The sequence below is a fragment of the Oryx dammah genome, unplaced genomic scaffold (genome assembly GCF_014754425.2).
Source record: "Oryx dammah isolate SB20612 unplaced genomic scaffold, SCBI_Odam_1.1 HiC_scaffold_11, whole genome shotgun sequence".
Taxonomy (NCBI): Eukaryota; Metazoa; Chordata; class Mammalia; order Artiodactyla; family Bovidae; genus Oryx; species Oryx dammah.
The window spans coordinates 2,662,938-2,690,194 of record NW_024070195.1 but is presented as its reverse complement, the minus strand read 5'-3'; the positions used below and the strand labels follow the sequence as shown (position 1 = coordinate 2,690,194).

The 27,257-nt window shown below is 54.3% G+C and overlaps 2 protein-coding genes across 2 annotated transcripts in view; one reads left to right on the top strand and one right to left on the bottom strand.

The window, feature by feature from the left end:
- The window catches only part of LYRM4 (LYR motif containing 4), an 87,502-nt gene extending 78,023 nt beyond the window's left edge, over positions 1-9,479 (top strand). Inside the window, exon 3 of the mRNA XM_040249387.1 lies at positions 9,033-9,479. Within this exon, the coding sequence (XP_040105321.1) occupies positions 9,033-9,101 (69 nt within the window). The 3' untranslated portion in view covers positions 9,102-9,479. The remainder of the gene's footprint in view (positions 1-9,032) is intronic.
- A 7,007-nt stretch (positions 9,480-16,486) lies between these two features.
- On the bottom strand, positions 16,487-22,536 carry PPP1R3G (protein phosphatase 1 regulatory subunit 3G). Its single transcript, XM_040249386.1, has one exon. The coding sequence runs from the start codon at positions 22,534-22,536 to the stop codon at positions 21,499-21,501; it is 1,038 nt and encodes a 345-aa protein (XP_040105320.1). The 3' UTR covers positions 16,487-21,498.
- Positions 22,537-27,257: the final 4,721 nt, after the last annotated feature.

The following is a 27,257-nucleotide window of genomic DNA, read 5'->3' as shown; positions in this document are numbered from 1 at the left end:
GATCCGTATCCGTGTTCCCACCCCGTCTGGTAAACGCCGCTCATCCTAGCACGCTCTGAGTTTGGCTTCTTTCTTTTCATCTCCACACACAAGTGAGATCCTCAGTGTTGGCTTTCGTGTCCGTCCCAGCCCAGTGTCCCGCGGGTCCACTCACGTTTCACAGACGGAGGGTTTTCTTTTTATGGATGAGCACTGTTGCTTTGTTTGTACATGCATGCGCACACACATTCGTCTTTCAACAGACACGTTGCTTCTATATCCTGGCACTGACTGTGGGCGTGCAGCGATCTTTCAAGGGACTGGTCTCGTCTCCCTTGGGCCTAAACCCAGAAATGGGAATGCTGGATCAGATGGCAGTTCTGTTTCTAATTTTTTTGGAAACTCCATACTGATGTTCATGAGTATGAAACCTATACCAATTTATTATTCACTTTGTCTTATGGGAAAATAGGAACAAATACAAACAGAGAGAACAGTATAATGAGCTCCAAGTACCCATCGCCCTTCACCCGCCTCTCGTAATTACATGTTCACGGCCAACAGCATTCTATGCATATGCCCACCTATGTTATTTGAGAAAATGTATGTTTTATGTGAAACTATTTCAGTACACACTTGGAAATATAGATTATTTTGTGAAACATAACTACAATACCATTATTATAATGAACATACTAACATATTATAATGAACATACTAACAATAATTTCCTAATATCATCAAGTATGTGTGTTCACTTGCTCAGTCATGTCCAACTCGGTGTGACCCCATGGACTGTAGCCCACCAGGCTCCTCTGTCCATGGGATTTTCCAGGCAAGAATACTGCAGTGGGTTACCATTTCCTTCTCTATCAAATATACAGTGTTTAAATTTTCAGATTATCTCACAAATATAATTTTCTTAACTCTGTATGTTTGACTTAGGATCCAAATAAGGTTTTGGATGATATGTCTCTTAACTGTGGGTTCACCTATATCTTCCCCCGCACACTCTTGTTTTTCCTCGTCATTTGCTGAAGAAGTAAGTTCTCATGTCTTGAGTTTTGCTGATTGCCTCTTTATTTTGTCATTTATCATATATAAAAGTTGATAGTTGGATCTTAACCAGCCGGGTACTTACGCTTGGCTAGACACTAGACTCACCTGGGAAATTTAAAAGAAACTCTGGCATGTGCAGAGATAGTCGGGCAGTTTCTAGATGAAGTTATACAAAAAGTCACCTCATCCCCCAGCACCTCCACTCTAGAAGAACTGAAGCAGTTATTTAAACAGAAGCTTGTGCAAAAATGTTCATAGCAGCACTGTTCACAACAGCCAGAGGTCCAGACAGCCCAAGTATCCTTACAAGTGAAACAAAGGGCTGGACACAGTAGGCCGCGTGCATGCAGCAGAAATCAGCCTTGAGATCTGCGAGTTCCTGGTCATGCCTTGAGAACATCATGCCAGTGAAAGAAGCCGGCACAAAGCCACACGCTGTTCGGTTCCGTCTCTAGGAAATAATGCAAGATAAGGAGACCCGGAGAGACACGAGTTAATGCATGGGGCTGGGGGTGGGGCGGGCACTGACTGCTGGGGGTGCGAAGTTTCCTTTGATGGGGGGTTGGGGGGTGACCAGGTCCCGGGCTGCACGGTGCCAGGGTTGGGTACAGCACGTGACTGTCACGGATGCCAGCGGTAAGCTCTCCTCACCTGCCCCAGCCTCTGCAGCCTGGCCTGAGGGGCCGAGGGCGCTTCTGTTTGAATAACATGGGGCTTCTGCTTACAATGCTAAAATTGACAGAAGCACTTTGAGAGGATGTGTGCTGGAGCACAAAGATGATGGAGTGTGGTCTTCCCAGACCCCCTCTCCTCACCTTTCCAGGCCAGGAGCTGGCCATCTCCTCCCTCCATTCCCTGACCCTTGAGAGGCTTACTTAGCTCTGATAAAGTAGTGAGGTGTTGTTGTGGTTATATATGTATTTGGAAAGGCCATAGGTTTGGGGTCAGAAGGCCTGGCTGGGTTGGACTCTGTCAGCTCCATACCAGTTGTGTACCAGTTGTGAAAGTGTAGACAGGTCACTAAATTCTTCTGATTCCTTTTATTCATCCATAAGATGTATGTATCGTGTAGTGATAGGGTATTTTTAAAAATTAAGGGAGAAACTAAGAAGACATTTTTAATGAAATTTAAAAGATGGTTTATCCTTGGAAGGAAAGCTATGAAAACCCTTGACAGCATATTAAAAAGCAGGGACGTCACATTGCCAACAAGGGTCCATCTAGCCAAAGCTATGGTTCTTCCAGTAGTCATGTATGGATGTGAGAGTTGGACCATAAAGAAGGCTGGGGGCCAAAGAATTGATACTTTTGAACTGGTGTTGGAGAAGACTCTTGAGAGTCCCTTGGACTGCAAGGAGATCCAACCAGTCCATCCTAAAGGAGATCAGTCCTGAATATTCATTGGAAGGACTGATGGTAAAGCTGAAGCTCCAATACTTTGGCTAACTGATGAGAAGAGCTGACTCATTGGGAAAGATCTTGATGCTGGGAAAGATTGAAGGCAGGAGGAGAAGGGGATGACAGAGGATGAGATGGTTGGATGGCATCACTGACTTAATGGACATGAGTTTGAACAAACTCCAGGAGATAGTGCAGGACAGGGAGGCCTGGCGTGCTGCAGTCCATGGGATCGCAAAGAGTCGGACACGACTTAAAGACTGAACAATAACAACAAAAGGGAGGAGCTAAGCAATTAAGCCACTCAGCCTGGTACCTGCCCAGTAAATGTGACTTTCCTAGTGATGGATTGCTCAGCAGGTGAAGCGGGGGGTGGGGGTCACAGAGGAGGGTCGAGGTGAGATGCAGAAATGCCCCTGTCCTCACCCTGGGGGTATCCTGAAAGCCACAGTCATGGAAACCTTGGGGTGAAACCAGGTCAGAATCCCCCATCTGCTGGTCAGTCCTGGCCTGCCCCCTGGGGGCCCAGGACTGTGTGAAGAAAAGCTGTGAGTTCGGGGCAGAGTTGTGAAGCCAGGACATGTGATGGCTGCCTCTCAATTATGATTTGTATTGTGTTTTTTCTTTTCCACCCAAACTGTATTCTCCAGGTCATTAAATATTCTTCTACGATGTCATTTTTAATGACTGCACATTGAGGATATGCTTTAAGAGAAAGTGAAGGGCAACTCTCTGGCAACTAAATCAAAAGTCTAATCAAGAGTAAATTAACCTGAAAAATGGAAGACTTCAAGATTTTCTTTGGCCAAGTCCTTGCATGTCTGGCTCTATTTTGTTTTGGAGGAATGATATCAGAATTTCCCACTGTAACCTTGCTTTTATGCATTTCTCCTTCATTTCTAATAGTTTCTGCTTTATGTGCTCAGCCGTGGTCTTTATTCAGTGCTGCCTGCTACAGCTTTTTCGTAAATGTTGCTCACTATTCAATATAGTGTGTTTTAGACTCAGCTTTACCTGGTCTAAGGTTAATGTAAACTGGTATTCCGCACCGCACCGCCCCTGAGTGTGCCTTGTGTATCTTAATTCGTCCCTCGAGTTCCAGTCTTTATCAGATACTTTTGCTCTTGGAGTCTTGCTGTCGGTCCCTGGTGGTCCTGCCACATTTCATACAGGGGACGATATGGCTGACTGTGTTCCTGTCGTCTCATCCTGTTATCTGTCACCATTTGCTTTCTCTCCTTCGCCTCTCCATCTTTGTTGGTCTGGGAACTCTGTTCTACTCTTCCGTATCTTTCCGTATCTTTGGTGGCTGTCTCCTGTGGCCGGATGCAGAAGCTTAGATGTGCACACTTCTCACTGTTCTTTGAAAAAGGGTGTCTGGGTTTCCATCCGGACACCCCATCTCCCTGTGTGTTCAGTCACTCACTCGTGTCTGATTCTTTGCGATCCTGTGGACTGCAGCCCGCCAGGCTCCTCTGTCCACGGGACTTCCTAGGCAAGAATACTGGAGTGGGTTGCCATTTTCTGCTCCAGGGGATCTTCCCGACCCGGGGATGGACCCCGTCCCTGCGCATGCGCACATTTCATGAGTACACCCCTGTTTCCCCCGAGTCTAAGTGCTCCGACCACACTGTCTGCCATCGGCTGCTGCCAGCAGCGTTGTTACAGGCAGACGTTCGGGTCAGGTTCCTTCTGTCTGGCTCCTAGGTTCCTTTCAGTCGCTCAGTCGTATCTGACTCTTTGTGACCCTGTGGACTGCAGCACACCAGGCCACCCTGCCCATCACCAACTCCCGGAGTTTACTCAAACTCATGTCCCTCGAGTCGGTGATGCCATCCAGCCATCTCATCCTCTTTTGTCCCCTTCTCCTCCCGCCTTCAGTCTTTCCCAGCATCAGAGTCTTTTCCAGTGAGTCAGTTCTTTGCATCAGGCTGCCAAAGTATTGGAGTTTCATCATCAGCATCAGTCCTTCCAGTGAATATTCAGGACTGATCTCCTTTAGGATGGACTGGTTGGATCCCCTTGCAGTCCAAGGGACTTCCAAGAGTCTTCTCCAACATCACAGTTCAAAAGCATCAATTCTTCAGTGCTCAGCTTTCTTTAGGGTCCAAGTCTCACATCCATACGTGACCACTGGATTGACTCCTTAGCTGTGTTGCTATTTTCTCTGTCGTCTCTCTGGGGTTCGGGTCTGGTCATTAGCCTGCCCTGCATGGCTGTAGTTCCGGAGGTGACGGGGCACGGTCCCTCCCCTCAGGGACCCATGAGACAGAAGTAACAGCAGCTGCCTGTCCTCCGGTGCAGGCTGAGCCAGGCGATCTGGCCTGGGCACCACGTCACCCGCTGCCGCAGCTGTCCTGCTCTGGGGCAAGTGCGGGCCAGCCCCGGGGAGGAGAGCCAGTGTCCCGGCCCTGCTCAGCGCCAGTGGCGTCTACAGCTTGTGGTCCAGCAGCTGGGTGCTCTCTGCGGTGGCGTAGGCACAGGTAGGGCTTCCTGATGCCAGCGCCCCCAAACAGCAGAGTGTTCGGCAGCACCCCCCTCGCAGGGGGTTCAGAGGTCTGTGCCGTCAGTCAGGTGGTCTCCCGTTGTCCACTGCTGTGTTCTTTTCAGCCTGGCTTTGGGGTGGGGAAGAGAGAAGGGAGCCCCATTAATCAGGTGTGCCAGGGTACATCCACCCCAGGGTTTTTCAGGAGGGTCCCGGGCTTGGGAAGTTGCAGCCGTGGCTGACGGCCGGTCCCCACGTCCCTGCATCTCACATAGCAGTGCTGGCGGGCTCTAAGGGGCACAGGCCGCTGCTGAAAAGAAGGACAGAGGGATGTGTGTCCTGACCCAGGGGTGCTGAGTGTGAGAGGCGGGCTGTGGGGACATGGGCACGCTCATTCCTCCTCCTTCTGTGTCTGCTATGGCCACCATTTCTCACGTGAAGCAAGGTAGGCACCTGCCCCCAGGCCTGGCATCCACTCAGGAGCTGCTGGGTGTTGCAGGGGGTTGGAGAGACTGTCCCGGGGGGCTGGGTCTCGGGGGCAGTGCCCGGGGTGGGGGATGGAGAGGGTGGGTGCTCATCCTTTTCTCTGGGGGCACCTGCTCACTCCCGCCTTCTCAGCACCCGGCCGATCACGCCCATACTGGGCCAGCCAGCCAGGAGGTGGGCACCCTCACAGCCCGAGCCTTCCGCCGTGCCAGGCACCCCTCTGGGTTACGCTCTGGATACCCAGTGCCGTGACCCCGACTCTGGACCCGCTGTGTTTGTCAGTCTGGATGTTGTGAGTCTGTTAGTGTGGCCATCTCAGGTGTCGCCACCCCGCACCCCAAACCCACAGTCGGGGACTCGCAACCAAGTGGAGCAGCGTGTGACCGCGCCCTGTGTGGTCCTTGTCCAGTGAGGCTCAGAGCAGCACCCTGCAGAGCACGGCCCGGCAGCAGGCCTCCAGAAGCCAGCCATCGCCTAACTCAGTACTTGTCTTTTTCTCTGACCTTTTTATGTTTGTCTAAAGCAGCTCTTTCAGAGAAGGCAATGGCACCCCACTCCAGTACTCTTGCCTGGAAAATCCCATGGATGGAGGAGCCTGGTGGGCTGCAGTCCATGGGGTTGCTAAGAGTCTGACACGACTGAGTGACTTCCCTTTCACTTTTCACTTTCATGCATTGGAGAAGGAAATGGCAACCCACTCCAGTGTTCTTGCCTGGAGAATCCCAGGGACGGGGGAGCCTGACAGGCTGCCGTCTATGGGGTCGCACAGAGTTGGACATGACTGAAGCGACTTAGCAGCAGCAAAGCAGCTCTTTAATCTGAATCGGTTCACGCTGACCTTGGAAAAGGGGTCCTGTAGGGATGGCAGAGCACAGAGCAGCCTGACTGTCCAAGAACGCGTGTGGACAGCATTCCCCAGGGTGGGGGTAAAGGTGCAGGCCAGAACCTGCTGGCCCCAGCACCGGCCCGGGGACTTCAGCCGCAGATCACCTTACCTCGTGGCCGATTCTTGCGCTGTCTAGGCCTGGCCTGGCCTGGGGCCTGCATGCAGGCCCGAGGGGCGGCAGCGTGACCGCTGACGGGCTTCTCTCTGGCGGTTTGCCCGGCTCCTGCAGTCACCACCCTGGGGAGGGGCCAGCTCTCGCACTGACAGAATTCTGGGTTCTGCCTGCTTCCAAGAGAGCTTGGTGAAGCCCCTCCAGCAGCACTTCCAGCAGCTGTGGGTGCTGACCTGCCACCGGGTGGCTTTCGCCTCCCAGAGCTTCCCCACGCACCCCAGGGACTCGGGTCCGCTGGCCGGCAGATGGTCTGCCTCCAGCGTCCCCCTGGGGCCAGCTCTGCGCCTGTCCCTGGGGCTGAAGGATGGGGAGTGTGGTGGGCGCCGGCCAGCACGTCCCCTGCTTCATCCAAGCAGCGTTCCTCAAGTCTGAACTCTGGAGCGCCCCCCTGGTTCCTGGCTCTGCCCTCTTCTCTGGAGCCCTTCTTGGCACTGAGCGGGACCAGGTCACCGCACACAGCTGCATTTCTTGCGACAGCACCTAGCCCTGTAGATGCTGGCTCTGAGAAACAAGAACTGCGTGAACTGTCTGACGGGGCGTCTGTTAGGAAGGCCAGGCTGGGGAAGGGGGCCATGGGCACACACACTGTCCACCATGAGCCAGCTGGAAAGACGTGTTTGTTCTGCCAGACTGTCAGACCGTCCAGAGGGTCAGTTGTCAAGCAAATGCGCACTTTTAGAAAGTAGTTTTGCAAGATCCATCAAGAGCCATAAAAATATTCATACCTATTTACCCAATAATCCCACTTTTAGAAACCTTTACAGGAAAAATCAGAGATACTATAAAAGGTTTATACATGAGAATGGTAACCCCAAGACTGCATGAAAACCCCACAAACATTCACCATATGAGAAGGATTAAATAATTTATGCCTCTTCACAATGCAGCTTGGTCCATTATTAAAAATATCCTTTCAAGACTATTTCATGACATAAGGATATAAAGTTAAGTTTTAAAAAGTTTTTATTCCAAATTTAAATATTCTGTTTGAATATATATGCACACACTTTAAATGTATAAGTGAATAAAAAGAATAGACAAAAATGCTAAAATATTAATAGCCACATTCTCTAAAACAAGTATTGTGGGACAAAAGGAGATCTCTCTAAGTCTCCCTGTGGCTTTGTTTAAACTTCAGAAAATTTCAGACTGCCTGTTAATGGCACTTCCCCAGGTGATAGTAATATTGTTTCCGCTTATGCTAGGCACACCTTCTTCTTTGCAGTGACCTTTTTTTATCAGTCATCATATAGTCTACAATTAAAATTCACAATATGCATTCATATCAGTTAGGATTTGGTTTAGTTGTGTATAACAAGAAATCCAAATAACACATTTAAAAATATAGAGATTTATTTTTCTCTCACGTAAAAGAAAAGTTGGCAGTAAGCTAGTTAAGTTGGCTGGTGGCTCCACAGTCATCAAAACCCCAGGCTTCTGCTTCCTGCCTCTCATCTTCAGTGTGATGAAGCAAACTTACCTCCTAGTGCTAGAATGGCTGCAGATGCTCCAGCCATCAGGTTACAGTTACCTCCTTCCTTGTCTGTCTCCCCTCCTGGACTCCGAGCTTCCTGAGGGCAGGATCAGTCTCAGTCTCCCCTGAGCACAGTCCTGGTACAGGAGGTGCCTGCTGCTCATCTGTGTCTTGGCTGGGACTGGGTTGCCCTTCATATCTCCTCCAGGGCTCATGGGGGCTTTCCCTCAACAAACGCCCCTAAATCATCTCTGCAGCTAAGCCCTCTGATCTCCGCTTCCTTCTCTCATCCTCTCGTCAGTGGTCAAAGGACTGAGGGCCCCAGGGCCACAGCATGCCTGGGTCACATGCCCTGCCTTTGAGGGGCTCCCAGGGGGACCTGGATGGACACATGCCCTTGAAGATGGCCCAGGTGGGCTGCTGGTTGGGACAGCAGGCTTCCCAGCATCCGTCTGGCTGCTGCCGGCCGGGGGCACGTTAGGAGGCAGAGCCGGCCCCTGGGGAGGTGGCAGGAAGCCCGTGCCCACACTGCAGCACACTTGTGACTGGCCCAGGGCACTCACACCCTGTAGGCACCAACGGTGCTGTGGGTCCCAAGCAGAGGGCTGTGAGGATCTGCTGGGAGCCGCCAGGGCTCTCTTACAGATGAGGATGCTGAGACCAGAGGACGGAGGTGGACAGTGAGACAGGTGTGTGCAGAGCCGGGCTTTGCCGGTGTGGACAAGGCTCACTCACGCTTCACGGTAAAGCTCCATCCTGACAGAAGAACCGGTCCTAAGGGCCAGAAGTCCTGTGGGTGCGGAGTCACCGTGTGTCAGGCGGCCTGGGTCTCACCGGTCAGGATAGCCCGCCTCTGGGGCTGTTCCGGGGCGAGCAGGCGTGAATGGGAACTTGGCACTGTCCCCAGAGCGGGGGAACTGGTGGGGCGGGGTACGGTGCTAGGACGCAGCCGAAGCAAAGCCATGACGGCACTCTGCCCGCGACACGGTCTCCAGAACGATCCGCGTCTGCACCGACACACTGGAGACGCTCTTTCTGAGTTTTCACAGCTAACAGAGCCTGAGTTCCTGATCTTTGTGTTCTCTGCCTCCAGGTCCACATTGGCCAAATGTATTCGACCGACAAGCTTGTCATTGAGAATCAAGAGAAGCCCCGGGCCTAGGAGCCGGGACCAGCCTCCAGCAGCAGCATGGACCCCCGGAAGCACCGTCCTGCTTGCCGTGGGGCCCCCAGCAGGCCTCGAGGGGCCTCCACATCAGCTTTAAATAGCCTCACTCTGTCTGCCCTCCAGGAACTGATGAACTGAGCAAAGTGTCCCCTCTTCTGCAGCTTTGGTGACAGAGGTTGGCTGGTGCTGGCTGTCCTCAGTTCAAGCGTCAGGATGAAGAGCTAGAGCGTCTCGAGGAAAGGCCGTGTACAATAGTGTCTCGTCCACCCCACCCCACCCTGTGGCTCCGCAGCACCTGTATAGAGCATTTCCAGACGTGTTTCTCGGTCCTTGACAATAAACGAAAGCGTCTCCCTGGCCTTCTCTACCAGACATGCATGTCTTCATGACTAACGCGCTTTTGGTTCCTGCTGGTGATGGGCCTGCAGAGGGCGGTGGGGGACCTGGCAGGGAGGGTCCAGCCCTGAGCTGAGTGTCCCCTTTGCAAAGGCAAGTCCTCACACTGGAAGAGATCCAGGGACAGAGGGGAGCAGGGTGCATCGTACCACTGAGACCCAGGCCCAGCGTGACAACAGAGGTTCCCTGTGTATGGCTGCTCACCTGGGGATGGTCCTACAACCCGCTGCCAGGGTGGTCTCAGGATGATTGACGTCAGTCCCACTGGGGAGCTTGCTAGAAACACGGAATCTCAAGCCACACCCCAACCTGTTTTGAATCAGAATCTTCAGTCTGACATACCCCCAGGGGACTCCAGTGTATGCTGAAACATGCGTCCCAAAGCTCGCTCACTGAGTCAGAGTCACTTGGAGAGATTGGGAGTTTTTAAAAAGAAATTTCTCAGCACTTCATAATCTGACTTGATAAGTGACAGATGAGACATAGTTATTTATTTGTTGTGTTGTTCAGTTGCTAAGTTGTGTCCAATTCTCTGCAACCCCATGGACTGCAGCTCGCCAGGCTCCCTGTCCATCACCAACTGCTGTAGTTTACCCAAACTCATGTCCATTGAGTCGGTGATGCCATCCAACCATCTCATCCTTTGTCATCCCCTTCTCCTGCCTTCAGTCTTTCCCAGCATCAGGGTCTTTTCCAGTGAGTCAGTTCTTCACATCAGGTGGCCAAAGTATTGGAGTTTCAGCTTCAGCATCAGTTCTTCCAGTGAATATTCAGGGTTGATTTCCTTTAGGACTGACTGGTTTGATCTCCCTGCTGTTCAAGGAACTCTCAAGAGTCTTCTCCAGCACCACAGTTGAAACACATCAGTTCTCTGGCACTCAGCCTTCTATATTGTCCAGCCCTCACATCCATACATGATTACTGGAAAAACTATAGCTTTGACTGAACTGACTTTTGTCAGCAAAGTAATGTCTCTGCTTTTTAATATGCTGTCTAGGTTGGTCATAGCTTTTCTTCCAAGGAGCAAGCGTCTTTTAATTTCATGGCTGCAGTCACCATCTGCAGTCATTTTGGAGCCCGAGAAAATAAAGTCTGACACTATTTCCACATCTGTTTGCCATGAAGTGATGGGACCTGATGCCATGATCTTTGTTTTTTGAATGTTGAGTTTTAAGCCAGCTCTTTCACTCTCCTCTTTCACTTTCATCAAGAGGCTCTTTAGTTGTTCTTCGCTTTCTGCCATAAGAGTGGTGTCATCTGCATATCTGAGGTTATTGATATTTCTCCCGGCAATCTTGATTCCAGCTTGTGCTTCATCCAGCCTGGAATTTCTCATGATGTACTCTGCATAGAAGTTAAATAAGCAGGGTGACAATATACAGCCTTGACGTCCTCCTTTTCCTATTTGGAACCAGTCTGTTGTTCCATGTCCAGTTCTAACTGTTGCTTCTTGACCTGCACATATTCTTCTCAGGAGACAGGTGAGGTGGTCTGGAATTCCCATCTCTAAGAATTTTCCAGTTTGTTGTGAACCACACAGTCGAAGGCTTTAGTGTAGTCAGTGAAGCAGAAGTAGCTGGCTTTTGGGACTCCCCTCGCATTCTCGATGATCCAGCAGATGTCGGCAGTTTGATCTCTGGTTCCTCCAAATCACCAACAACAATTTATAAACTTTAAATTTCTCCTGGTCTTTTTAATGTTTAGCCAGTTCAGGAAACTGCCCTTTGAGTACGCTACAGGTAGAAACAATATTCGTGTGCATTTATCTTTGAAAACACATCAGTTCAAAACAGGAAAAGAAGGAATTACTAACCTACTTCTGGGGAAGTTTATGAGGGACCCGGCCACCAGTTCTTTTCTTGCTTATCACCCCCCTCGACCTGCAGTACTAAGTGATTTTACTACTCGTGGGTTTGTGTTTACAGCAGGCTCGTAGAAGTAGCTGCAGATCCTAACGTGGTGACTGTCGCTGACATGCCGCCGCACCACTCGCCGCGTACTTTAATTCTCACAGTCACGGGAGTCCTCCACCCTGGTGAAGGCCGTGTCTGCCTGCCTCGTCTGTGGACCTCCCGCCCTGGGGAAGACCGTGTCTACCCGCCTCGTCTGCGGATGGTAGATGGTGTATGACCCTGCGTTCAGATGGTCCTGACGTGCGTTCGTGCCTCTGGCCCTGACTGACTGTTCCAGGATGCTCTGACCCACGTGTGACCATGAGACCCATCCCTGCCCAGCCCCGGGTCTGTTCCCCCTGCAAACCCAGATCTTTGCGTGTCATAGTTCCACGGTGTGAGAGCACCACTCTGCAGATGGTGACATGGTGGGAGGCAAACCTCCCCACCACCCCAGCTGGCTGTCCCGGGGCAGCATCAGCCTGGGTGTGTGGCTCCGGGGCCCGTTCCCCTCTGCCCAGGCAGGGGTGTGGTCACTCAGAAACAACTGCATAGGACCAGGGTGTCAGCCGACAGATGTCAGCTCTGATGTCACTCCACTCCATTAAGGAAACCTCCAGAGCCTCGCCCCGCCCTTCCCCTCCTGCTGAATTCACTTAGCAACTGAAACGCGAAGATCCTGTTTGTTCTCAGGGGTGAGGGGAACCCTGTCCACAGAGGCTCTGCCACCAAGCGAGTCCCCTGCATCTCCCTCCACCCGTGGCCTCACCAAGTGGACCAGCGTGCCCCCCACCCTCTAGGGGGACGACAAGCACGCAGTCCGCACACTAGGGAGCAGGTTCCCTGGGCTGTGCTGGGAGAGCATCTCCTGGACGCCCCCAGCCACGGACACGACGAGCCTTGATGGACACGGTCAGAACCCAGATGATCCAAACTCGACTGAAGCAACCGCAGGGGCCACGTGTTAACCGTTCCGCCTGTTAATCTGCAGCAGCCCCGCGTTAGTGGCCCCTGCGAGACGCAGCAGCCACGGAAGCCGCACGTGGGTCGTGGGCAGGGACACAGCCGGGGAGATCAGCGGACAAAGGTCCCTCGCTGGTGCCTGGTCCTAGGAACCAAGGGAGAAGCCCAGGGGGACGTGCGCACTGCAGATCCCGGGGTGCGTCTCTCTTACAGAGGATCTGGGGCAAACTCAACGCTGGTAAAGAAAGCAGGCTTTTTCTCTGACCGTTTGCCCTGAGTCTGTGGGCAGGGCTCATCTCACCCCTGAGAACAGAGGATCTCGCTTCTCAGTCTGTCTGCAGCCCTTGGACCTGCAGGGAAGCTTTCATGAAAATGGCTTCTCCTGTCGAGATCCACATGGGGAGTAAGACAGATATTCTTGCTCAGGAGATGCTCAAAGGCAAAGCTTTAAGTCCAAAGACCCTCAGAGAACCCAGAGCAGAGCCCTCCGAGATGAATCTGGGAGGACCGCTGATGCTAACACCGACAGCCGACAAAGCTGGTGTCTTGTTGTCTTGAAGTTAGACCACAAGCAACGGTTGACTCCAGTGGAGCTGGAATTGCACTTGCTCTCTGACCCAGCGTCCCTGCGCCCACCCGAGGGCCTTGTCAGGCATCGACGAGCGGGCAGCCCCTCCCTGAGGAGCTGGACTTCCGGGGGTCATAGCTCAGCAGGAAAGAGGAGAAACCTTTTCCTCTCATCAGCCAGAGAGTTACAGGGAGCCCCTCCTAAATGTCAAGTTAAACATTGTAAAAATGTTTCAGTAGACCTTCCTTTCAGTTACTGAGTGAATTCAGGTGACTATGTCTGTCTTGAACACAGAGACAGTTTAATAACAACATAACTGTTTCTAAGTTTTTAAAGGAGTAATTTTTTTTTTGCATTAAAAAAAATTTATTTATTGAAGTTCCGTGGACTTAAAATGTTGGGTTGGTTTCAAGTGTACAGGATGGTGACTCTATTCTTTTTTTAGATTTGTCCAGGGTCTTAGAAAAATGAATTTGTCATTCCATGGAAGGAGTACTTTCCATTTAGGTGCGCCTTTGTGATTACGAAGCGCGTGTAGGACACAAGATCGAGGACCCCACTGTTAATGCGAAGAGCCTCATCTTCCACTCACACTTCAACCATGGAGCTTATTTAGGATTATTAACTTGGCAGATTTTAGCATGTATTTTTACTTCTAAAAACACAGGCTTTCACTTCCTCGTGGGACTCTACAGACAGAAGCTTGTTCAGAGAGGGAAAACGATGTATCAGTAACCCAGACTGCAGAAATAAATAAAACATTTCTTTAAAGAAAAAAAATTGGAAGACGACTATGGTGTGGTGGGAAGAATGCAAATGGTGGGGAAAAAGTCCAGCCGCCGAGGCGAACAGCTGAAGACTTGGGTCTAATTTCATGTTCAGCTCATGAATGTCACCTTCATGTTCCAGGGCCCCAGGGCTGACCAGACTCCTAGTGACCTTTCCAGCTCTAAAAGCCTGCAATTCCAGCTAAATCAAAAGGAAAGAAACCATCCTGCAGACCACTCACTAGTCTCGTTTTCATTTTTCCTTTGGCCATTCCTCGTGGCTTGCAGCATCCTAGTTCCCCAACCAGGGTGGAACCCGGGCCCTGGCAGTAAGAACACCGAGTCCCAGCCGCTGGACCACCAGGAATTCCCTGAATGCTAGTTTTCGGCACAATCTGCAAGAAATCTTCAGCATCCGTCCCCAGCTTCGTGTGGAACTTTGGTGCTGTTTGGGGCTAGCCAGAGCACTCAGCCCAGCCCGTGGCCGACAAGAATATGGATTTGGGATGGACTGGGCAGTGAAGCTAGCTGGGCTCCTGCAGAGGCACAGAGAACTAACTTACGGGGGAGGCCCGTGGCCCCTCGGATTCCTCCCCAGCCAGCAGTTCAGAGTCTGAGCCAACAGGTATGTTTCCGGCTTCTTCTAAACTGAGCACTTTTTCTCCCTGGCTTCTGCTCTTCTGTGATTCCCCAAGGAGAATTTGAACTCAGCTGAGAAAGAAAAGGGACATCTGCCTCTTGCTCACCAGCAGTAACTGTCCCCTCACACATCTTTGCAGCAGGTTCAAAAGAAAGTTCTGAATGTACTCAGCAGAGCGCTCAGTTTGGGGCTGAGGCACGCAGGGGCTGACACCAGCCAAGGGTCCCCGTCCCCGAGAGTCTGGCTTCGTGGCTGGGGAGCCCTGCTAGGCACCTGGAGAATAATCAGAAAACCAGCCAGTGCTGGCCAGGGCGCGTGAGCAAGAGAGCAGGCTGGGCAGAGGGAGCTCGCAGAGATCCTGGGGCTGGAATAGCCTGGGGGCGGTGAAAACTCAGGTCAGGAGGTGGAGGGTGTATCGGAAGGCAGGCACCCTGTGAGTGGGAGCAGAGATGGAGCAGGAAGTCCTGGCTCTTCAGCAGCTTCCTGGGCTTCACAAGGGGCTCAGTGGCAAAGAACCCACCTGCCAATGCAGGAGACATGAGAGACCCAGGTTCGATGCCTGGGTCAGGAAGACTCCATTGGAGCAGGAAATGGCACCCCGCTCCAGTGTTGTTACCTGGAGAATCCCATGGAGAGAGGAGCCTGGGGGCTACAGTCCATGGGGTCACAAAGAGTCAGACACGACTGACTTACTGGTGGTCCAGTGGTCAAGACTCCACGTTTCCACTGCAGGGGGCGTGGGATCAATCCCTGGTCGGAGAACTAAGATCCCACATGCAGAGTGGCCAAATTTTTTTTTAAAAAATAGTGTGTGCTTGACACGCCACAGAGAGCCTCCCTTCAAGCTCACAACCGTGTAGTTAGGCAAGAATCCTGCCCCTGCTTGGCAGATGTGAAAAATCGCGCTCTCTAGGGAAGGGACATGCTCAAGAGCGCAGGGACGGCGAGGCTGAGCTGTGTCCACGGCCGGCCAGGCCCCCCTGGATCGGGTGTGTCGTTCCCACGTCAGGCCACCTACAGGCAGCCCAGCGCGCCTCTCTGCTAGCTCTGCGTCTGGCAGTGCTTCACACGCTGCTCAGGAGCAGGTTTTCTTTCTTTAAAAAAAAAAGTTCAGCATTGTTCTTAACTTTTTATCTGAAATGGTTTGAAACTCACAAGTATTTACAGAAAAAGCAGAGAATTCCCGGGTTCACGTCTCATAACCTGCCCCAGCGATAGTCTCTCCTGTAACCTTGGCTCCCTGGCAGAACCGGGGAATGGATGCTTGGACGCTACTACTGACTCGGGTTCTCCAGCCTCGTGCTGAGGTCTCGGGGCCCCCGCGCTGCGGGCCTGCGTGGGTACTGCAGGATGTCCACGGCATCCGCGGCCTCGACCCACTCAGTCCGAGCCCCCCGCCGCAGAGGTGAGCCCCCAAAACGTTCCCAGACTCAGTGACAGCTTTCAAGGTCCCAAATCACTTCACATTCTTTATTCAAATTAGGACTTTGGGTTCAGCACTTTTTTCAAGTATAACACATACAGAAATATCACCATAACAGCAGAGAAGCTCACAGAACACTTCCTCCAAATTCCTTAGAACTGAAAAGACATTTTCAAACCACAAAGATATAATCATCCTTTTAAAAATCGAGGAGAAACACGGGGGCTGGGTTCGGACTACCGTAGTTCTGAGTTTAAACAGTGTCAGAATCACGCTCACAGAAACCTGTTTCTCAAGCCAGACATCCCACCAGGCACATTTCTCAGGCACGTGTCAAAAGGAAGGTTAATGAGGTTACTTTCTCTCACATTATTAGCAGGGACTGTGCAGGATTCCTCACAAGCACGTTAAAACATCCCGTCTGGGAGGGCGGGTGACACGGACCGCTCGGGCCCCCACAGTTCCGGCTTGGGAGGGCAGGCTCTGTGTGCCCCCCCGCACACACAGCCACGGTCGTCTTGGACCCTGAGACCCGCCCCCACCCCTCTGTGAGTCAGAGCTGTCCGGAGCAGCCTCCCTCGAGAGCTCAGGGCTTCCGGAGACCCCGGGGTGAGCCGTGTTGCATTTTCAGACCCTGAAGGAACGATGTGGGTATTTGGTGACACTGCAGTGGTCACGGACTCAACCACACCGGAGCCCCCGCGCTGGAGCCGGTCCCGCTGCCGGGCTGAAGTCAGACCATCGCTCACACACCGGAGCCCCCGCCCTGGAGCCGGGTCCCGCTGCCAGACCATCCCCAGCCTCCACGGTCACGTACAGGTAATGGGTCACAGGTGTCTGTCCTACAGAGAATGGCGCCGATGGCTTTAGAAACCCTTGGCTTAACAGGTTCATCCCTGGGGTCTCCTGAGCCACCTGCATGCTGTAGGGTCAGGGCCCCCAGAGCCCTGCCCTGGTCTTCACGGCAGCCTGCAGCCCACCCTGCCCAGCCCAGGGTCTCGGCGCAGGGAGGTCTCGCCACCCGCGGGCCCAGACCCCACGTGGCATGTCCTCTCCCTGGCACCGGCTCCTGGCTCCAGGCTGGTGGGTCATGCAGGGCTGGGCAGCCCCCAGCCTCAGAACCCAAGACCTCGCAGCCCATTCTGAAGGTGTTTCCCCAGCCAGAAAAATCTTTCAGGGCAGTCGCATCACTGCAGAAATTCCATTTTTTTGTTGTTGTTAATCTTTTTATTTATTTATGGATTTGGCCACGTCTTAGCTGAGAGACTCAGGATCTTTAGTCAGGGCACATGAGCTCTAGTTCCCCGGCCAGGGATCGAACCCCAGCCCCTGCATTGGGAGCACAGGATCTGAGCAGCTGGACCACCAGGGACGTTCCCAGAAAGTCATTAAAAATGACAAAAAAAAAAAACGCAAAGCCTCAAATGCCATTAACAGAAGCACCTCTGGTTCAGACGGTCTGGGATAGGAAAATAAGCAAGGGAATCCCAGATCTAAACGTGGGCTGGTTTTGTTTTTTCCGAAAGAACATATTCTCCTCAACCGGGCTGAAAAGGACATACAAAATGGAATTCTCTAAGCCATTTAAAGTGGTTCTGAATGTAAATGCACATTTCTTTTTATGTAATGTAAAAATCAGACAAAACCTAACTTCCTACAAGAGACAGTCACCTGTTTCTCCCACTTCGGGTATGAAAAACGCCAATTCAGCTGCATCCAAACAGCCTCCTGATGTCAGGAGTTCTCCCAGAGCCGTCCCGGGAGGCGCTGTACCCACAAACACCGTAGAGCCCTGCCAGGTGGCCCCTTTAAGGACCATGAATTTCCCACCACCGTGAACTTCTCACATGCTCAGGTGGGTGTTTTCTCAGCAGAACATGTGTAGCTGTTTCTAGAAAGGCCTTCTGCAGGACTGCGCAGGAATTCTTCAACCTGGAGGTTAAACGTTTCAAGCTCAGTTCACCAAACACCTGCTTTCACTCTTTACTCCATTCAGAGTTTCAGACTGAGTGTCCCATTTCTGGACACATCAGGAGGCTGCTGGTTCTCCTTGAGCAATGACTCGAGTTAACAAGTTTCAGAGAACCTGAGCAGTGCCAACAATACCAGTGGGATGGGTAATTACACAAGTCTGATTTCTCCAAAATGTCTGGAAGTGTCTCTGCAGCATCTTTGCTTTCCCAGAGATGTTTGTGTATCTAAAGATTTCTGGGTTGAAATGGCTCTGAACTCCTGACTTCGTAGACTTCCGCTCCTCTGTTAGATTCACCAAGTACGTCTCACTATCACACCTTGACAGCAAATCCTTGACCTTCGCCATCTCAGAAATCTCCCCAAAGCCCAAAGGTGACTCATTTCTTTCTTTCCCCAAAATGTGTCTGTTCATAGAGGGTGAAGCCAAAGAACTAACTCTCCAGAATACAAATACTACATCAGAGGCAAAGGGCTTTCAGTCCCAGTGAGCCTAAAGTTACACTGTTTAGCTGTCCAGCCACCAGCCTGGGAGGCTGAAAGGACCACAAAGGGCTGCGTCCTGACAGTCCGCTGATCAGCAGAAGGGAGCCTGGAGGAGGACGTGGAGACACAGCAGGCCACCTGGGGGAGCGTGTCCATCCATCACGAGTCCCGAGGAGAAGCAGGGTAGGCCTCTCCCGAAGGGGCTTCAGGCACCGGCCCACTTACTGATAGTAAGGCCAGGATGGCCCTGCAGGAAGAAAGGAGGGTCACTGGGCTGGGCCCAGTTTCCGCTCAGCCCCTTGCCTCTGTGGCTGCGCAAAGCACACCTCCTCCCCCATGCTGGCAGACCGTCCAGGCCTGGCGTCGCGGGGGCTGGCCGGGCAAAGCTGGACTGCAAACAGCCCACTGTTTGTCAGGGCTGCCTGCTAAGCTACAGCACGCACGGTGACCCCTTTTAACCTACAAACCCGTGTCCCATGATGTGAGCCAGAAACGCACACCAGTACCGTGATGTCGCACAAGAGCAGAACCTCCCATTTCTTCCCGAAGGCTGTTCCTTGCACTCCTGACAAAGTGCACACGACTCAGGTCACAATACCCTACGTGGCTCCAAGCCACACGCTCCTACGAAACAAGCAGCTGAGTGAGGGAATGAGGAAGCCGAGCAGACTGAAACACATAAACACCGCTGTGCCAGAGAGCAGAAACGTGGGAACTCATAAAATGAAACGCCAGGACTCCAAAACAAACCTCCCGAAATTAGACAAGCAGCGGGCTCTGCGTGGCTCAAACCCACAGCATCACCCAGGAAGCCCTCGCCTGGTCAGGGCAGGAGGGGTGCGGCAGGCAGGGGCGTGGCCAGGTGGGGAACGCACGGCACACCTGTCGGGAGAAGGCCCCCCAGCCCTGCAGCCGGACTCTGGGTGGCCACTGCCACCGCCCCTGCTGCAGGACGGCCCCCGAGCCGCGGTCCTGCCGCCCGCGCGGAGCTGCCTGGTGTCCCCGGCCACATCCGCTGGGCCACTTTATAAAGGTTTTTTATAAGCACGTGTGAATTAGGTCATCCACATGACCATTTTTTTAAGTCCGCTTTACTCCAACTGTAAATTGTAATTCATTAACTTCTGATGGCTTTCCACTCATAAATCAGTATTTAAATTTTTCCCATGGTCAGTTACCTTTGGCAAACACTGCCATAGTCAAAAAGGATATTTAACAAACCAGAGTTCAGACTAAATATTTCTATAGCTTGAGACATCCCATTTTGAGGCATGAAAATATCTGGCAGGCTTTTGTAGCTTGATGTTAATTCCGAGGGGTGCCATAGTTTAGCTGTCTTGACTTTCTACTATTTCTTTTTTTCTTCTTTTTTTTCCCTGCAGCATAGGGGATCTTAGTTCCTCAGCCAGGGATCGAACCCTCATTCCCTGCATTCTTAACCACTGGGCCACCAGGGAGGGAAGTCCCTCTGCTATTTCTTAGAAGAAGCATATGGAGTCCCCTCCCCAGTATAGGAATAATTGTGCTCATTCCTATCAGTGTACTAAGATACTTATTCAGTGTCTTAGTGTTTATTGTAATCAACCAAGATTACCAAGAGTAATGCAACCAGTTTCACCTTTACCCAAAGGAGGTTTATGTCAAGTGACAAATTTTTACTAAAATTTTAACTGCTTTGTTAAGTATAACTCTCAACATATAGTTAAAAAAAAAAATACTACTTCTCTAGAGCAGGGGTTGGCAGACTTTCTCTAACAGGCCAGACAGTAACTGTTGTAGAGTTTGCCATGAGGTCTCTTGCATCTACTCATCTCTGCACTTGTGGCAGGAAGATGACTGTGGGTAACATACACATGAACATGCGTGGCTGTGTTCCTACAAACCTGTACTGACAGGCACTGAAATTTGAATTCTGTACACTTCTTATGTGTCACAAAAACAGTATTCTTCTTTTGAATTCTTCCAACTATTTAAAAATGGAAAAGACATTCTTAGCTCTCAGGACCTACAAGAACAGCCTTCAGGCTGCATCTGGCCCATGGGCTGTAGGTTGCCTACCCTGGTTCTTAGAAAGCAGCAGTGAAACCACCGTTCCCTGAAGATTAGTATTGCAAAACGGAGCTGACCATACCAGCCATGTGCCCGAACACGTGAAAACCACAGACAGACCGATTACCAAGGGATGACGGAGATTTGAAGAAGTTGAGTCCTCAGGAGGCTCACTGGCCCTGGTCGTGCTTGGCCACCTTATCCTGGCATCCACGGCCATCAGCAGTGAATGAAGACCACCAACCAGACTGGTGCCCATAATCGTAGCCTGTGCAAGGTGCCCAGTGGGTTCAGAGCAGGATCTTCTTGGTGGGCAGGCTTCATCCTTCAAGTCACCACTCCACACTGTAGCTCCAGGAGGCACAGAAGGCTCTTTCCTTCCCTTGTCTCCTGCCATGGAGTCCAGCCATCGAGAGTCCAGCTCCTCTGACTGCTGATGGCCCAGAAGTCCAGCAGCGACCATGTGTTTTGCCTGCTGGAGCTGGAGGCCAGGGACCGGCTCTGGTGGCTCACAGCCAAGGCCTGAGGATCACTCTGGCATTTCAACTCACCAAGCATCTTCTTCTGCCCGGGGAAAGAACGACTTGTACAAAACATTTTTAAGAAAACTCTAGCCCACTATGGAAAATCTAGGCCCTTACCTCATCAGAGAGGAGGGATGGGACAAGGGAAACTTAAAATCCTGGGGTTTGCTTATTTTAAAGTGCAGCAGCGTCCGCTGAAGGTGGCCCGACTGCCAAGGCCTCCCAAACTGCCGGGAGCTGAAATATCAAGGAGCAGACATGCACGTGGCCTTAAATTTTCAAAAGGATATCTGTATGCAAGTGCAAACACTTCCCAGATCCCAAGTAAGAGAAAAGGCAGCAATGACGCGAAGGCTCCTGCAGACCCGTCATCCATGCCAGCCCTTGGCGCGAAGCTTCCACCTCTCCCTGAGAGCTGAAGGGGCATCCACAGCTAAAAACAAATTCCAAGGGTTTGCAGCCTCGCTCAAGAGTCTTTTATTCGTGGAGGAATGTCACTGCTCCGAATCTTGAGGACTTCTTCCCATTCGATGCGAGGCGAGAATTCCAAAGGCCAAAGCGTCTGGGAAGGCAGGGCGCTTGGCCCGGGCTCAGAGCTTGCTGGCAGGATCTGCCTGGGTGCCAAGGAGCTTGCAGTGAGGGCCTCCCTCTCCCCGGGGGGACGGTGCCCGGCTGCCTGGGCGTCACGCGCCTTCAGCGCAGCCCCGCGTGCTCAGAGCGCGTCGGCCGGGCGCCCCAAGCGCAGCGTGTAGTTGGCCCCCGCGTTGTTGTCCCAGTACTCGCCCTGGGCGCAGCGGTAGCAGATGGCGAAGTGGACGGCGAGGCCCGGCGCATCCGCGTCCTCCCCCTCCTTGGGCAGCAGGCCCGGGGGCAGGGACAGCGCGAAGTGGAAGCGCTCGGCGACGGGCTCCTCCTCGCCGTCCCCGGGCTCCCCCGACGGCGCGTCCGGCGGCAGACGCTTCCCCGGCTCGGGCCGCAGCTCGGCCGGCACGTCCAGGAAGGAGTGCCACTCGGTGAAGGTGTAGCGCACGGCTACGGTGCGCGGCCCGGGGCAGCCCAGCACCCGGCCCGAGCCCGTCACCTCCGCGCCGCCGGGCGCCGCGCACTGCACGCGCTCCAAGCACACGCGCTGTCTCCGCAGGCGCGCGGCCGCGGCGCTCGGCCCGGGCAGCTCGAAGAGGGGCTGCAGCCGGGGCGGCGGCGGCGCGCGGGGGCCCGCGGCCACCACCGCGGCCAGCAGGCCGGGGAGCCCCTCCAGGTCCTCGGCGCGCACCGGGAAGCTGCGCAGGCGGGAGAGCACGGCGGGCGGCACCTGCGGCTCCTCGGCCTCGCTGAAGTGCTTCACGCGGGCCAGGCTCAGCCCCAGCGCGTCCGCGAACTGCACCCGCTTCTTGCACTTGGCGCAGCGGTCGCCCTGACCTAGCGGCGCGTCCTCGGCCGCCTCGCCGCCCTCCGGCCCCGGGGCAGGCGGCTGGCGCTGCCGCAGGAACTGGGCCGCCTGCAGGATCGTATCGGCGGGCAGCGAGAAGGAGCGCGCGCGGCGGCGGCCCTCCAGCCGCGCCTCCTGCTCCCGCGGGGTGGCCGGCTCCTGCAAGGACCCGCGCTCGGCGTCGGGGTCCGGGGCCGCCGCCACGCAGCCGCCCTCCATGAGGGGCGCTCCCGCGGCGGGCGGCTCCCCGGCTGCCCGGGGCTCTTCCGAGGGTGCGGGTCCCGGCGCCTCCGCACCTAGCAGCACCCCCCGGGGCTCCATGACGCCCTGGCCCGGGACTTGTCCTCGGGACGCTTGACGCCTGGGGAGGTGCACAGAGAGCGCAGCGCCCGCCTCTGTCCAGGAGGAAAAGGCAGTTCCAGTCGGAAGGCTCCGGGGTTTGGCCGCGCTGCCCGGAGCCGGGTGGGAGGAGGGCGCGGGCCGGGCGCGGCCGCAGGGACTGGAGCCGGCCGGCGGGGCGCGGAGTCCGGGCGGGCGGGGTCCCGGGGCTCCCCGGCTCACCCAGTCCTGCCCCCCGGAGCTCGGGAGTGAGCGCGCGCTCAGCTCGGTCTTCCTTCTCACCGCGAGGTCGACCCCGCGGGTCTGGACGGGTCCGCCCTCCCGAGGGTCGCGGCGCGGTCTCCCGTGCGCCGTCGCACCAGCCGAGGAGGCACAAAACTGCGGAAAACTCGCAGTTGGGCGGCGGCGGGCCTCGCGGATCGGCTTCTCCTTCCTCCACAAGTTCCAGGCGCTCGGAAGCGGACCCGGCCCGGTGCGATCGCCCCCACGGGCGCCGGTGGACCCGGACCAGGTCCGGGCCGGAGACTGCGCGGGGCCGGGAACCGGGCGGGGGCCGCTTCCGAGCGCCTCCGGAGGCCATTCGCGCGGGGCCCGGGCGCACGTCCCGCCCCGCCCCTCTCCCCGCCCGCCGCGCTCGGGCTGGAGCAGGGGGACCTGGGTCACTGCCCGGCCTCCTGGAGCGGGGCCCGCCGCGGGGAGGGGTGCTGGGGGTGCTGCCCAAAGCGACTTCTGGTTGGTTTCGCTTTGTTTCCTTTTTAAGGCTAACTTTGGCTGCCTGCAGGTCGGAGTTTCTCAAGCGTCGCTCGCGTCTGTCACCTGGCCCGGGTGTGCGACCTCAGGACTGGGCCCCACCCTAGGGTTCAGTCTGTAGGCCCGGGGTGGGGCCGCAAAGTATTTCTCGCAGGAACATGCACGAGCTCCTTCGTGGCCTCCCACGCTAGCGTGGAACGCCTTGATTGCCTGTCAACCTGGGGACTTACAAGAGGCCCCAGACATACCTGGCGCGTCTACCTGTTGGAACAAAGACAAGATTTGGGGAAGATCATTGTTTTTACATTTACCTAAACGCTGACATAGGGCTTCCCTCATAGCTCAGTTGGTAAATCATCTGCCTGCAATCCAGGAGACGGGTTTGAATCCTTGATCAGGAAGATCCCCTGGAGAAGGAAATGGCAACCCACTCCAGTATTCTTGCCTGGAGAATCCCATGGACAGAGGAGCCTGGCGGGCTACAGTCCACGGATCTCAAGAGTTGGACACGACTTAGCGACTCCACCACCACCACTAAACGCTGATATGCGAGGGAGTGAAATACAGAGTCTGCACACTGTCTTAAAGATCAGATGGAACTTCTCGGAGACTTTGAGGCTGTGGAGACCCTCCTGGGCTCCTGCTTCATCAGCCCTTCCCCCCCACCACCACCACGACCAGCTCCCACCCCCACTAGCACCCCACCCCCCTCCCAGGGCGGGACCCGAGGAAGGCGGAACTTAAGGAGGCCTGGCTGTCAGGGCCTGTTGGGTGGTCCAGCTGTCCTGTCCCACCCTGGTGGGAACGTGGGGTGCTCTGGTATATGGGAGGCCAGGGTTAACCAGAAAGTAGATATAGAAGGCGGCTCTGACACCATTAGGGAGGCCAGGGACCCTCCGTGAGGGAGGGGAGTGGGGTTAACAGGAGGGCCGCTGGGAGGAACGTTTCAGCCACATCGAGGGGTGGGGGGGGTGCCTGCGAGAGTGGCCGCAGGCAGGGTCCCCTTCCAGGATCCTTAAGGCAGCCTCTGACTACCGTAGCGGCCTGGGCCTGGGTGCCCAACCCCGGGCCCCTGTGTTCCTGTCTCAGCCCTCCTCCACACAGCCCCTCCGGGCGGAGGCCAACCCCGCTCTCCTCCAGAACAGCGCCTGCCTCGTCCAGGAGGAGCCCCCTCCCTGCCCAGACAGGCTCAGGAATGAGCGATGTAGGATGTGAGGTGGACATCTGAGAGGCAGCATCCAAGGGAAGTGTCCTTTCTCCCTAGAGGAGATGGTCGCTGATGTCACGGCCACCTTGCCACGGTCAGCGGTGGGGCGGTTCCTGCGCGGGGGAAACACAGGGCCCTGTAGGCCATCATGTGCTCCACCTACTAAAAGGATGTTTCTAGAGAAGGCTGCTGGCACTCTGAGTGGGACAGTTGTTTGTTGTGACCGTCTGCTGCAAACTAAGGGCTTTCACTTCCAGGAGGCCCACCCTCCAAATGTTGATAGCAGCCACAGGAATCGTACCCTGGTTTGCAGACACCCCAGCAGCGGGTGGTATGACCCCACTGTCACTGAGAACCAAGAGTTCATGGACCACGTGGAGTGAAATGCCACCTTCTGGTTCAGTTAGCGATGGAGCTTCTGCCGCTTGTAGACCAGTGTCCTCACCGGAAGGCATTTTTATCCATTTGTTTAGCTGCACCAGGTCTCTGTTATGGCACGTGGGATCTTTTGTTGTGGCATGTGTTAGACCAGGGAGTCTAACCTGGGCCCCCTGCACTGGGAGTTCACTTCTGCAAACCCTCAGCATCACTGCCTGCTTCCCTGGGATGGCCTCTTACCAAGTCCTGCCCTGGCTCGTTCTGACTTGTTTCCAAGTTTCATCTCCAATTAGCACATCTCTGCCTGCAGAGCAGGGACTGGGTCTAATTGGTCTTTCTTACTTTCCGGGGGTGTAGAATCAGAGGCGTGGTCTGAACTAAAGACTGAGGAGACAGGATAGCCAAGTTTAAATTTCAGTGCCGCCTTCTCTGCAGGTTCTGTGGCCTCTCTGGGCTGTGGTCTCACCTGTAAAGTGTGCCAGGTGCCCACCTGCGTGAAGAAGTGGCACACCGTGCAAGAAGCCCCCGGCCTGGGCGCCAGGTGCCCACCCGCGTGAAGAGGCGGGCCCTGCGGCAGACTGTGCAGGAAGCCCCCGGCCTGGGCGCCAGGTGCCCACCCGCGTGAAGAGGCGGGCCCTGAGGCAGACTGTGCAGGAGGCCCCCGGCCTCAGTGCACAGTAACTGTTTTCTGTTGCACAATGTGTTCATTCATTCATTCACCATGCGTTCATTGCATGCCTGCTCCGTGCCAGACACTCCTAGGTACCGGGGACACAGCGGTCAACAAAACGCAAGTCTCTGCCTCCTGGGAGCTCACATTGTAGCGTCAGGATGGGAGAGAAACGACACACACGTGAATAAAGTATGCAGCGTCCCTGTAATGATGCCTGTGGGAAATATGGGCTTCCCTGGTGGCTCGGTGGCAAAGAATCTACCTGCCAGTGCAGGAGACGCAAGTTCAATCCCTGGGCCAGGAAGATCCCCTGGAGAAGGAAATGGCAATCCACTCCAATATTCTTCGCTGGGAAATCCCGAATGCAATGGCACCCCACTCCAGTACTCTTGCCTGGAAAATCCCATGGGCAGAGGAGCCTGGTGGGCTGCAGTCCATGGAGTCGTGAAGAGTCCGACACGACTGAGCGACTTCACTTTCACTTTTTACTTTCATGTATTGGAGAAAGAAGTGGCAACCCACTCCAGTGTTCTTGCCTGGAGAATCCCAGGGACGGGGGAGCCTGGTGGGCTGCCGTCTATGGGGTCACGCAGAGTCGGACACGACTGAAGCGACTTAGCAGCAGCAGCAGCACATAGTAGAGACTCCTTAGACGAGTTGACTGAGCTTAGTTCTTTCCTCTACCCTCCCATCCCCCACTTTCTCTCAGTCCCAACATCCCGTTTCCAATGAGATTGTATAATGTGGGGCCCAAACTCTGGAGACAGGCAGTGTAGACGTCATGCATCGGCCCTGGGCACAGGCCTGGAAAGGGCGGCAGCACCGGAGAACGGAGCCCACACAACATCCTGCCGGTGACCTGGGGAGACACCCACGGGTGGTTTGAGGTGCGTCTTCCTCCCGGGAGCAGACTGTTGTACTCCCAAGTTTGCATTCCTCGGGGATCGATGCTTGCTGCCCTGTGAAGTCAGGACAGTCAACAGCAGACCCGGCCGTGTGGGGTGAGGGGCTGGGAGGCACGGGCTGGCCCGAGTTTCTGACCCTGGGCGCTGACCTCCAGCCATGTGGCCTGGCCTCATGTTTCTGCTGCAGAAGCTGTTTACCTTTCCTCTACTCCCTCCAGACTCTGACGTCCCGGAGTCCGGTGTGGACCTCTCCCACGTGTGGGCCAAGAGACAACAGCACCATAGGGCAAACACCTGCTTGTCAACAGAGGAAGGCCTGGGGTTGGGAGGTAGGCACCCACGCCCAGAGCAAAGCGGAAGATGGGGACGGGGGATCTTTTTCAAAGACAAGAATGAGGCTTAGAGCGTCTGCTTACACTGTGATCAATGTAGACTCCTGAGATGTTAAATGTGTGAAAGTCAGTTTATTCCTGCAACATTCCCATAGCCAAGCATGAACATATTAGTTCATACAAATTTTAAACCTTCATATCAGAGTGTGTTGCCATTTCCTTCTCCAGGGGATCTTCCCGACCCAGGGATCGAACCTGGGTCTCCTGCACTGCTGGCAGATTCTTTACCAACTGAGCTACAAGGGAAGCCCTCCCCTCTCGTCGGGTCCTACCTCCGTCACGGGCTGTTGTTACTTTCCCAACGAGAAACAGTTAATGGAAAGTCAAGGAAAACAAGGTGGGAGCAGGAATTTTCACCGTGAATAAACCTAACAGAAATTGAAGTAGAAAAAAAGGAA